A 13191-nucleotide genomic window follows, 5' to 3' on the forward strand; every position below is an offset into this window, starting at 1 on the left:
GAAAGAAGACTCCATGGAAGTAGAATTGTGTTTTTATCTGAAGTGTAATGGAAGGAATGACAGTTCCATGTTTTTTGATGAATCTGACTAGGCAATGGAGTTGTAGCCTTGTAATACTGTCTTTATACATGAAAATGAATGGACTGGATTAATTAATCTCTAAGATCCTTAAAGTTCTATGAATTGGATCTGTTAGTGGTGGTTTTGTTGATTGGCTTTCATTATCCTTCCATACTGCTGCTTTTCAATGGAAATGTAAAAAAAAAAAAAAAGCCTCTTAGCTGTGTAACCTTGAAGGGTGAGCATGAGTAACATCTATTACCTGAAAAAGACACATGAAATTGCTTTGCAAATGTTAAGGTATGGTGTTTGTTACTACCAATCTTTTTAGTGATTTTGTTCACTTCAGAAGTACTATTATTAATGCTTCTGTTTTACTATGTGTGAATCCTGTAACTGGCTATTTACTTACCTAATAGCTTTGATCATCATGTGGAAGTTTATAATTCCTCCAGATTGAAACATAGGGACCCTTCTAAAATCTCTGTATTAGCTTTCTGGATGATTATTAAGATACTAGTTTTACTCTTGCATGAGCTACTGAGTAATGACAATGAGAGCTTCCGAGCATGCTTTTTTATATCTTCTTTCCCTTTTTAAAAAGTAATTTTTTTGAGTAAGGGATGCATTCTTTTTTTTTTTTAAGGAATGTATTCATATGCTTTAAAGGATAAGGGCACCTGGGTGGTGCAATCCGTTGAGTGTCCACCTCTTGGTTTTGGCTCAGGTTATGATCTCAGGGTTATGAGATTGAGCCCCTCATCAGGCTCCGCTATCAGCGCAGAGTCTGCTTAAGACTCTTTCCCCCTCTCCCCCTGCCCCTCCCCACTCTCAAGTAAATAAATAAAATCTGTAAAAAAAAAAAAAAAGAAAGGATATAGAGTGAAGTCTCTCCCATCTCTGTCTTTCAGATCCTGTTCCCTTCCCACAGGAAACCAATGTTGCTAGTTACTCATGTAGCTTTCCACAAAAGTTTTATGCAAATAGGTTCATATACTTAACTATATTTCCCTTTTTCTGGTGCAAATGCTAACATTCTATCCATCCCTGTTCTGTACCTTGCTTTTTTTTTTTAAAGCACATAATGAGCTACTTCATCCAAAAAATGGGAATCATTTGAGTACCCACCTCATAGAGTTGTGAAAATTAAATAAGCTTGACATATGCAAAGCACTTAGAAAGCACCAAGTATATTGTAGCCTCTATATTTGTTTCCTTTTGCTGCATAACAAATTACCACAAACTTAGTGGCATAAAACAATATCCATGTATTATCTTTCAGTTTCTATAGGTCAGAGTCTGGGAATAGCTTAGCTGGTTTCTGTGCCTGGTCTCACAAGGCTGAAATCATGATGTCAGTTGGACTTCATTCTCACCTGGAGACTCACTAGGAAAGAATTTGCTTTTAAGTGCTTTCAAGTTGTTGGCAGCTGTAGAATTCATGGCAGTTTGCTTTATCAAAGCCAGCAGTGGGGGAGAGAGAGAGAGAGAGAGAGTCTCTGCTGCTTAGAGTCTCTCTCCTCAGGGAATGAGTAGGTCCTCTATTCATTTTTTCATTGAGATATAATTCATATATCACAAAATCCATCCTTTTTTTAAAAAAAGATTTTATTTATGTATTTGACAGAGAGAGACACAGTGAGAGAGGAAACACAAGCAGGGGGAGTGGGAGTGGGAGAGGGAGAAGCAGGCCTCCAGCGGAGCAGAGAGCCTGATGCTGGGCTCGATCTCAGGACCCTGGGATCATGACCTGAGCCGAAGGCAGATGCTTAACCAACTGAGCCACCCAGGTGCCCCAAAATCCATCCTTTTTTAAAAAAAAAATTTAAAGTAAGCTCTACACCCAACATGGGGCTTGAATCCATGACCCTGAGATCAAGAGTTGCATATTCCACGGAATGAGCCAGCCATGCACCCCAAAATCCATCCTTTTAAAGTGCATAATTCAGTGGTTGTTAGTATATGCACAAAGTTGTGCAACTATCAACATGTCTAATTTCAGAATATTTTCATCACCCTGAAAAGAAAGCCCATGCTCATTAGCAGTCTATCCTCACTCCCTGAATACCCCCGCTTCTAGCTTCTAGTAACCAACAATCTGCTTTCTATTTCTATGGATTTGCCTATTCTGAATATTCATATGAATAGATATATTTTACAATATATGGCCTTTTGTATCTGGCTTCTTTCACTTAGTACAATGTTTTCAAGGTGCATCCATGTTGTAGCATGTACCAGGGCTTCATTCCTTGTTATGGCTGCATAGTATTCCATTGTGTGGGTATATGCCATTTGGTGGATATTTAGGTTGTGTCCAATCCTTTGCTATTACAAACACTTGATATCCCATTATAAACAACAATAGATATGTTTAAATAAACATTTTGAATGTGAGTGAGTGTATCTGTACCATAAATTTCTAGAAGTAAAATTGCTAGATCAAAGGTTTATACATCAGTAATACTGATAATTCTTGTTATACCATTTACAATCTATCCTTTTTAAAAAGATTTTATTTATTTGACAGAGAGAGAGAGAGCACGAGCAAGGGGGAGGAGCAAAGGGAGAGGGAGAAACAGGCTCCTCAATGAGCAGGGAGCCTGATGTGGACTTGATCCCAGGACCCCGGGATCATGATCTGAGAAGAAGGCAGATGCTTAACCAGCTGAGCCACCCAGGAACTCTATACCACTTATAATTTGTCTTTTAAAGTACTGTTTGAGGAAGGGAGGTGAAATTGTATAGCGGGAAATGCACTGAATTCTGGGCTTTATTTTATCACTATCAAGAGAAGTTGTGATATAGTGGTTATTAAGAGCATGGGCTCTGGAGGCAGACTGCCTGGGTTAGAATCTTAGTTCTGCCACTTATGATCTAAATGACCTTAAGAAAGTTAGATAACCACTCAGCTTCAGTTTATCTGTAAAATAGGGATGACATTAGTATGTTTTGTGGGGATTAATGCAATAATACATGTAAAACTTTTATACCAGTGCCTGACACATAGCAAGTGCTCAATAAATGTTAACTCTTATTGGTGGCAATGTGATCTTAGGCCACTGTCTTTTTTTTTTTTTAAGATTTTATTTATTTATTTGACAGAGAGAGACACAGTGAGAGAGCAAACACAAGCAGGGGGAGTGGGAGAGGGAGAAGCAGGCTTCCCGCGGAGCAGGAAGGGAGCCCAATGTGGGGCTCGATCCCAGGACTCTGGGATCATGACCTGAGCCGAAGGCAGACGCTTAACAACTGAGCCACCCAGGTGCCCTCCAAGTTTTTTTTTAAACATTTATTTATTCATGAGAGACAGAGAGAGAGAGAGAGAGAGAGAAAGAGAGAGGGGCAGAGGGAGAAGCAGGCTCCCAAGGAGCAGGGAGCCCGATGCAGGACTCGATCCCAGGACCCTGGTATCATGACCTGAGCGAAAGGCAGACACTTAACCATCTGAGTCATCCAGATGCCCTGTTTCCAAGTTTTAAAAGGTGATTATGGTCCCTGGATATTTAATTATATACTGTCTCATATTGTTCTCTAATGTTTTTTGTGTTTTTTTTTTTTAAGATTTTTATTTATTTATTGAGAGAGAGAATGGTAGAGAGCATGAGAGGGAAGAAGATCAGAGAGAGAAGCAGACCCCCTGCCGGGCAGGGAGCCCGATGCGGGACTCGATCCCGGGACTCCAGGATCATGACCTGAGCCGAAGGCAGTCGCTCAACCAGCTGAGCCACCCAGGCGCCCTGTTCTTTGTGTTATTGTTTGTTCATTACTGTGGGTAGGGGACAACATAGGTTTTATACTTTTAACCATTGGTAGCCCTTGCTCCAGAACCATGTACATCTGTTGTGGCTCCCCTCCTTGCATTCTCCCACCTCTGCCAAATATATATACTTGACATCTATATACATGCATATATAAATACACATATGGATAACCTGTCTTATTGTTAGTTTTCCTGAGATAGGCAGGATTTAGCAAATTTATGCCCCCTCTATCCCTTTCTTATAGCTGATTCTGTCTCTACTTAGCCATCACCATAGATCCTAATTTTACATATATTCCCCACTGATCTGTAAACTCAAAGGAGGTAACCATGTCCATTTGCTTCAGTTACATCCTCAGCACATAGCAGTGCTTAGCTCCCAATAAGCAATTAAAAAATATTTTTAATATTGAATATTAGTAATGCGATCCAGCTAAACCTAAAACTTTTTGCTATCTATAATAATTGAATAGTTAAAATTGTTAGAGCTTCCCAATTTTTTGTACCTTGTAAGGTATAATGATAAATTCATTAAAAAATTTTTTTTAAATAAATGATTTGGAATGGAAAAAATTTTTGTCCTCACAAAATTTAAGATTCAATCTCTGTAGAAATGGTTTCTCTGGCCTAAGATTTAGGTACTCTACCAACAACCTGTGTATTTGCTTTATTCATAGCCTAAGGGTTTCTACTTTTCAAGTAAAGTTGGCTTTTGCTGAGCAAATGACAAAAGCCTGTTAGTTGAGTAATGGCACCAGCGTGCAATTAGTTCCTATTTATCTTTTAATCTGATAAAAATGAGCTTGTATGGATGCCTTTAATGAACCAACAAAAAAGAGTTACCATCTGGAGACCTCAACATCTGAGTTTCTTCTGATCTTCTGTAGCCTCTTTTATATTAAGTAAAGTCTCTTTCCCCAAATTAAAAAGGTTACTTTTAACTTAAAATAATGTAGTATTTTGGGGCACCTGGGTGGCTCAGTTGTTAAGCGTCTGCCTTCGGCTCAGGTCATGATCCCAGGGTCCTGGGATCGAGCCCGTACTGGGCTCCCTGCTCTGTGGGAAGCCTGCTTCTCCCTCTCCCACTCCCCCTGCTTGTGTTCCCTCTTTTGCTGTGTCTCTCTCTGTCAAATAAATAAATAAAATCTTTAAAAAAAAATAATGTAGTATTTTGTCTCAACATAGCCCCTAGTGTTTTCATCAGTATTTAAAAAGGTTTTTACATTAACTATTTAATAAAAGGAGTGATCGAAACTCCCTTTCCTATGATTTACTGAGCTGATGCAAATATATTGGCCAAGCTTGATTAGGTTTTCCATGTTAGCTGGGATGTTATTTAATACAGGACATAGGACTCCAACTTTCCTCTTGCCCTTGGAGAATGCTCTTTAAGTAGTACCCATGTGGCAAGGCCTAGGGTTTGTTATAATTATATAGGTTTGGTCAGTCAACTCCTTGGGAGACAGCTGGAGTTTGAAAATGGAGATCTGGGTCCCAATCCTGATCCTGCTGGCTTGGAGCAAAATATCTATCCTCATTTCTTCATCCACAAAATTCATAAAAGGTTCAGTCCTGCTGTGAAGATTAAGTCTTAGAAAAACAGTGAAGTGCAAGTAGACCTGGCTTCAAATTCTGATTTTATTAACTTAAATTGTTCAATGTCTTGCAACACTTAAATTATGCATAATAGATCTTCCTGATATCTGTTGTTGTGAGGATTAAATGGAGATACAGTACGTATACTGCTTTGCCCAGTGCCTGGCATACAGAAAGCACCCTGTGAATACTGTCTGTACTCAAGATAACCCATGATAGTAGTTTCAATTTAGTTAGCATCAAGTATTTAAAACGCCTTCCACTTGACAAATTGTTTTAAGGGCGAGCGACCACCTGCTGTATATCTTTTAACGTGGTGGTAAACTTAGAGATTTTTCTTTAATATATACTCGATACAAGAAAACTCAAAACACCAAAGGAAAAAAGTCTAGAAGCCAGCAACCCCCCCCCTTAAGCTCCCCAGAACCAAATTTTGTTAACACTAGGCTGTGAAGTCACATGAAAGGATCCCAGGTATTGGAGGTTCCTGTGTGGCTCAGTCGGTTAAGCAGCTGCTTTCGGCTCAGGTCATGATCCCAGAATCCTCGGATCTAGCCCCGCGTCGGGCTCCCTGCTCAGCGGGGAGCCTGCTTCTGCCCCTCCCCCCTGCGCATGCTCGCTCAGTCTCTTTCTCTCCGTCTTAAATTTAAAAATTTAAAAACAACAACAACAAAAAAGGATCCCAGGCATTGACTGCTGGCTGGAGAGGTGCCACTGGTTCTAACCCTTTAAGATCAAAGAGGGCGGGGAGAATGTATTGTAAAGATGCAAGATCCGGTGGGAAAGGCAGATGGTGGGGCCCGGAGGCTTTCAGATTGTTTTCGCTGTGGTCCATTGTCTTATCTCCTCTCCAGGCCCACATGTGCACGTAAATATTTCACAGAGCTGGGTTTCTCCTGCATCCATTGCTTGACTCCTCTTTTGCTGGAGGAAACTCGTGAGCGGAGATAGGGGTTATATCACTACGATAGGCGACGCCTGGGCTCGCGGGACCGGTCCAGGCGCACCTCCCTCCCCTGCACCGCTGGTCGGGAGCCGTCCGGGAACTTGCAGTTCGCCTTAAGTTCTAACCACTCCGAAGCGGTCCGCGGCGTCGAGGTATTGGCAGGGCGTTGCCGTCGCCCCTTTTGGCGGGCTCGGGCGCCCCGAGGCTCCGCCCCCCTGCGCCGTCCATCTGCACCCGCAGAGGCGGGCGCCGCGCCCTCATTGGCGCAGCGGTCCGCGGCGGGCCCGCCTCCTCCCGGCCCCGACGCGAGCACGTTGAGTGGCGGGGGCCGGCAGAAGAACTGTCCGAGCGAGGAGCGGCTCCTGGGGCCGGGCGGCACGGTTGGGGCGCCAGCTTTGGGCCCCCGAGAGGCTGCTGGGCCGGGACCGCGGCTCGCGGCCACGGGGGGAAGGGAGTGGGTGGGCTGAGAGCAGCTCGGTGGCGAGGCCGGCCCGCCGCCCCTTCCCCCCACCCCCGCCGACCTTGCCGGCAGAAGCTTCCCGGAGCTCCTCACGCCGGCGCGATGGCGACTGCTGGGGAGACGGAGGCCTCTCCGCCGACGGATGCGAGCTGGGAAAGTGGCGGCGGCGGAGACGACGAGATGAAGCAGGCGCTTCCGGAGCTTGAGTCCTCCCCACAAAATGGCGGCGGCGGCGGCGGCCTCAGCATCGCGGAGCCCGGCGGCGGCGCCGGGCCTGAGGAGACCGTTGCGGCCTCGGCCGCCCCGAGCGTCAGCCACGAGCAGCCTCAGGACTCGTCTGAGGCGGGCGCAGCCGCTCTCCTCAAAGGCCCCGAAGAGCCCGAAAGACCCGTTAGGAGGAGTTTTCAGATCCCCAGGAAGAGCAGAGAAAAGAAAGGTGGTGCTTCCCCTCTTCCCCAACCCCTCTTTCTCTCTCCCCTCCATCTTTTCATTAGAACCTCTCTGTCTCTTCTTCCCACACCCATCCGAGACACGTAAACACGCATGCAGCGCCAGCCGCCTCTCCCCTCACTGTCACGGCCACCCAGCTGCTGCGCCTGGTGCGAGAGGAAAGCGGTGGAACCACGCTCCGCTGCTCCCCTGTCCCCGTGGAAGTTGGAAGTAGCTCAGGTTTGAAGCTTGTCCGTAAGGCTGCAGCTCCCAGAGAGGAAAGATGGAGCTCGGCGCCCCTCCCTCCCAGCCCCTGAAGGCACAGAAGCTGGTGTGTCCTCCTAAGGATGCTTCTGACAAGTCTCACTGTGGAAATAGCCCGTGGCCATGGATTCTGGGGCTTTCTCCAAGGCCATTGCATTCAGAGGACCACAAGTGCTTCTCCCTTTGGAAATTCTTCAGCTCTAAGTGTCTACTTGGAATTTGCTCGATGTCAGCGTCTCCCCCTTGTTTAGAAACCTCCATTAGATGTGATCCATGCACACTGGTATTTTCCATCACACTTCATTTCCATGTAGATTTTTCCCCTTGTTTTTGAAGCGTTAGATTAAATAGGTCTCTCTCTTTAAATCCAAACTTTAGTATGTTTTCTCTTGTATTTGAGAAGAATGGGAAGGTAGGTTCTTGGGGCAGTAATTTCCCTATGGAAAAAAATAGAAGCTTATGCCCAAGTGTCACCAACTTGATCTTGCAGACGAGAGAAGTTCAGGGTTTTTGTTTCGTTTTTTTTTTTTTTTAAAAAAAAAGGCCAGTCTAGATTTTGGAACCAATATAGGAACAGTTACATGAACTACTTTTATCTGTTTAAAACTTAATGCTATTTTATGACATCTTTCTAATGGAGATCAAAATTTAGTATTACCATTTTCTATTAGACTATTTTTGACTATCCAGTGATTTGGGATACTCTGGATTTAGTCAATTTAAAGTTTTTTTGTTTTACTGCGTGGTTTAGTATTTCATGATTTACTTTTTGGAAAATTATAGGAATTTTTTTTGCAGAACGCTTTTTAATTTGTAATTTAAATCTTAGTAAAGACTTGGAATCTTGAATTAAGCATGAGCTTCCTTTTTCCATGTGCTTATCTCCATTTGCACAACTGAAATTGTTAGAGCCTTTTATCAGTAAGATAGGAACGAAGTCAAACTGTTAATTTCTATTTCCATGACAAAGCCAAGGAAATCCTTGGTGTGAGAAACGATGTTGACAAAAATAAAGTTACCTTTGTCCACCAGCATGAGGAATGTTTCTAGAAATATCTTTTAAATGAATTAATGTATTTTAGAGTTCAAGAGGATACTTGTAAAGGTCAGGGCTGTCAGTTCTTTAATTTATTTGGTTAGGATGTATAGTCTCTAAGGAAATTTAGCTGCTCATCCTAAATTACCAGTTGGCAGAGAATAGGTTGGAAGTACATTCAGGTGGGCTGTGGTAAAGAGGTAGGAGATTGAACTTTTTTCAACTTGTTCCTAGCTTGATAAAATTTTGAAGTCCATTTTTTTTGTTTTCCTTTTTTTTTCCTCTTAAGTGCCCAAGAATATGGTTTATGGTACATCTTAAACCATGGATTTACCGTCTTAACTTTTGATAGGACCAGAATATTGTTGTAGAAATCCTCATAGTTTGGTTTGCGACTAGGGAAGTCACCAGGAAATGTTGAAAGGCACTGTGTTTACATGTGGTTTTTTTAATTAGGTAAATCCAGAGGTTACTGTAAAATAGGCTTTATTTGAACACACTAGAAGTGAATATAATTGAGGAATTAGGAAATCTAAAACCTAGTTGCTTTCTCCCGAGTCTGATGCTCCTTGGGGAAAATTTATGTTTTCTATTTTCACTTAGAGGCAAAAGATTGTCAACTTTTGTCTTGTCAGGGAGGTTATAGGTAAGGAAAATAAAACACACTGGACTTTTTTCATGTTTAGTGAAAATAATTTATGCACTAAGCAGCAGTTGTGCAAATGATGCAGTAACCATTTAAATAGAGCTTTTAAAACTTAAATAAGCAGCTATTTTACCACCATGGACTTTATCCTGTCCAAGCTGAAAGAAGATAGTGTTTGGTTATAGAACTTAATAGAAAAATTGAAGTTTTCATAATTTAAAAAAAATGCTTTATCAGAAATAATACAGCAGGTGCTGCTAGTTTCACACTTCATCCCCAAATCATCTCTTGAAAGGTATCACTTTATGTACAGGATTTGGCTAGCTATTAGTTGTGGTCATCTGAGTCTTTTATCGTGAATGTTAGGTCATTTTCAGTAGATACCTCTGAACCTTTCAGTATGAAAGATTCTTTTGCATTTATATTTTAATATGGCAGACCTTTGCTTGTGACTATGCTTTTCCAGTGAAATTTAACATGACTTGATTATTTTTGGTACCTTAATACATGAGTATAACTTGCTGACTCCAAGTTATTTTTTTGGTATTGACAATAGCATAACATCTAGAATACTGCCGTTCTAATTAATATTGGCAGACACTTTATAGTGCTTATTAGTAAGTTGGAGGCATTGTTTAAAGCAATTTACACACATTAACTAAATCTCAACAATTCCATGTAGTAGGTATTATTCCCATTTTACAGATGAGGAAACCGAAGTAATGTGCAGTCAGATAACTTGTTCAAGGTCATACAGCTAGTAAAAGATAGAGTTGGAATTTGAACTTACAGCTGGTAAGTGTATAGTACTTACCACTACTCAAACTGTAACAAGACTTCTTTTTTTGTAATCTAAGTGTTTTTGTTAGCTTTTGATCTGATCTAGTAAAAATTTTTTTACCCTCTGTAACATTTAGAAATATTTAGTATATCTTCATCTTTGGAATATTTTGAGATTCAGAACTTATTAACACATTTAATCAGTACTGACAGATTAAATGACATAACTATTGACTGGAAGAGTAAAATTTACTCTTTGATGTAGTGGTGTTTATTGGCTGGGTTATTATCTGTAGTGTAAAGAGGCACTGTTCTGACATTTAACCAAATTGTACAATTGCATTTTGTCAGTAGATGTTTCACTCTTGCCTTTTTTTACTTTAAAATCTAATACTATAAGTCTAAAAGCAAATTAAAATTGGTAATTTGATATAATTTTTCCCTCCAAAGTTCTTGGGAAATGAAATAGTGATGATTCACTTTCTGGAAAATGTTTACTGGTTAATGTTTTATGTAGGGCACAAGACTACTCATGTACCTGCATCCATACTGGTCTAGTCCAGCAGAATTAATGGCTCATTCTCCTCCCTAACACCCATCTTTTCCCAAAAATTTGCAGTTGTCTTTTTGAAGACTTTGAGGCAAAGTCTCCTTTGAAGATATTTGCATGGTGTTTCAGTAGTTGTATATGGGTGATTGGGTTCTAAGTACCATAGATCTCCCTACATAGAAATAAGCAGGGAAGTATTGGCACAATCCTGTCATCCATATAAACATTTGATAGGTGTATATACATTCTAAATAGTAGAAGTAAAATTTTCTTTGACTTATTCCCCAGGCCAGAAAAAGTCAATAGTTTCATATTTGTGCTTGTCTCTCTAGTCCCTGCCAGCATATTCATTGTTGATTCTGCACTATGTTCTGTTTATTTATTTATGTAAAGATTTTATTTATTAGCACCAGTGGGTAGGGGAGGGGCAGAGGGAGAGGGAAAAGCAGACTTCCTCCTGAGCAGGGAGCCCTATGCTGGGGTTGATCCCAGGACCCCGGGATCATGACCTGAGCCAAAGGCAGACGCTTAACTGACGGAACCACCCAGGCACCCCACTATGTTGTCTTGATTTAGAGATGAAACCTCCATTCCTAAAGTATAATGTCTGTAGCAATTTTATTAGACTGAAGAAAAATGATTTTTAAAGTCTTTCAAGTAAATTATTGGAACATGGGTATTTGTTGTATTTTAATCAATACCAGTAGACATCAGAGAGATGGATTCAGAGAATTGCAGAATACACATGATCCACAGCCCACTCTTGGCTGTTTCCTTTTCTTCCATGAATTAGTTACTTTAAATTGGAATGTGTAGTTCACATTGTCTTATTTTTATGTTTTGGTAACAGTGGTCCTTTATTTTAAAAGTTAGTTTGTTTTTACATATATGTAGTTATGATTTTTTTTGTTTTCTTTTACATATATACATCTTAATACATGGCATTGAATTATGTAAATTGGTAAAATTGAAAAAAGTGTTCCTTTGACTAAGGAACTAAGCTGCTTCATGACCTAAACTTTATGTCTATTCCAACTGCTTAAATATAACATTAAATTGAGTATTTTTTTTTAAGATTTTTTATTTACTTGTTTGACAGAGACACAACAAGAGAGAAAGCACAAATAGGGGGAGTGGAAGAGGGAGAAGCAGGCTCCCCACTGAGCAGGGACCCCAATGTGGGGCTCGATCCCAGGACCTTGGGACAATGACCTGAGCCGAAGGCAGACATTTAACGACTGAGCCACCCAGGCGCCCCTAAATTGAATATGTTTTTTTGTATGCTACCAGTTATAAAAAAAATACTCTGATAGCATGGATAATATGAAGTCAGGAGACCTGAATTCTAGTTCTAATTCTGTGATACAATCCTTTTCCTTGTCTGAATTATAAGTCTTCTAATGTCTTTCTAAATCTGCACTTCAGTCCCATAAAATATCTATAATCAATTTTGTCAATAAGGAAACCTTGTGAATTACAAAAGTCAACTCATTAGCCATGTGTCTGACATGTATTTGATTGAAAAACATAATTTTGCTTATTTGCAGGATTTCTGTGTGTGGAAGAACTGTTACTTCTCTTAACCTTTATAAATCAGCGTGAGAGCTTTTGGCCCTGTTAAATGCATTAAAATGAGAAAAGAGATTTTACAGAAGCCACATAAGCTATAAAGAGCATAATCCTGGACATCAAGTTCTTTTCCTTTTATACCTAATTTCCTGTGTTTAAGCGTTCTGTATAATTTCTTGGTCTAAAAAGGAAACAATTTTATTTTTCCAGCTCTGTCATGATTAGTTTCAGCTCTTGTATACACGTATATAAATCTTTTCTTTTACTTAGAGCTCAGGATACAAGATTTGGAGCTACGCGGCCTGAATTTGAATCCTACCTGCCCTATTTATTCATTAAGTATGTAACCTTGGGCCACATTAGCTGTTAGCTGTTAGGTTCGTTTGTGAAATGGGTATAATTGAACTTCATAGGATGGTTTTAATGATTAAATGAGATAATGCATGTAAACAGTATAGTATCTGAATAGTAATAATGACCCACTAATGATTAGACTCAGTAATTGTCAGAATCCAGAGAAAAATATATTGGATACTTTATTAAGTGAAATAATTACTGTATAAAATGTTCTATTCCCCATTTGGATAATCACAGGGTAGTTTATTATTGCCTCAAATAATGACCCATAATTAAGATTATGGTACATATGTTTTTTCTTTAAGAGAAGTGACCAAAGGATTTTCAGTGTTAAGAGGATTATTAAGTACAAAATAGGCAACTTGGGAATGTACATTCAGAACATAAACTTGTTAAATTTCTAATTATTACCAGCACATTGACTTGAAATCCTTAAAAATAGTTACATTATTTTTGTAGAAATGATAACTGGGAGGGGAAAAAAATTATAACTGCCCTAAGTATTAAAGCCAACGGAGTCATTTGAAATAGAAAATACCTCGGACACAGGCATTTTTTCTATATTTTCATCTTTAATTTTTCCCCCCTGGCAATCTACTTGAGTACATTTGACATGACTATAGGACATAATGAAATAAAACAACTGTTTAGTACTTCTCTGAGAATTGGAATGTTAATTTCTATATAAATTAAAATGATATAATTTTTCATGTATGATTAGATCAATGGTGGGAATAG

At 40.1% G+C, this 13191-nt stretch overlaps 1 protein-coding gene across 7 annotated transcripts in view; it reads left to right on the top strand.

The window, feature by feature from the left end:
- The first annotated feature begins 6670 nt into the window (after nucleotides 1–6670).
- Nucleotides 6671–13191, top strand: part of TASOR (transcription activation suppressor) — a 53918-nt gene continuing 47397 nt past the window's right edge. For 6 of the 7 annotated variants that reach the window (XM_028110433.2, XM_028110435.2, XM_028110436.2 and 3 more), the window contains exon 1: nucleotides 6859–7258. In XM_028110433.2, coding sequence (XP_027966234.1) covers nucleotides 6925–7258 — 334 coding nt within the window. In that variant the 5' untranslated portion in view covers nucleotides 6859–6924. Of the gene's footprint in view, nucleotides 7259–13191 lie in introns of all 7 variants that reach the window. The other variant, XM_028110432.2, reaches the window with a different exon arrangement.

Source organism: Eumetopias jubatus, unplaced genomic scaffold (assembly GCF_037043125.1).
Source record: "Eumetopias jubatus isolate StellerSeaLion01/CBP00866 unplaced genomic scaffold, mEumJub1_p1.0 scaffold_1, whole genome shotgun sequence".
In the NCBI taxonomy this organism is placed as follows: Eukaryota; Metazoa; Chordata; class Mammalia; order Carnivora; family Otariidae; genus Eumetopias; species Eumetopias jubatus.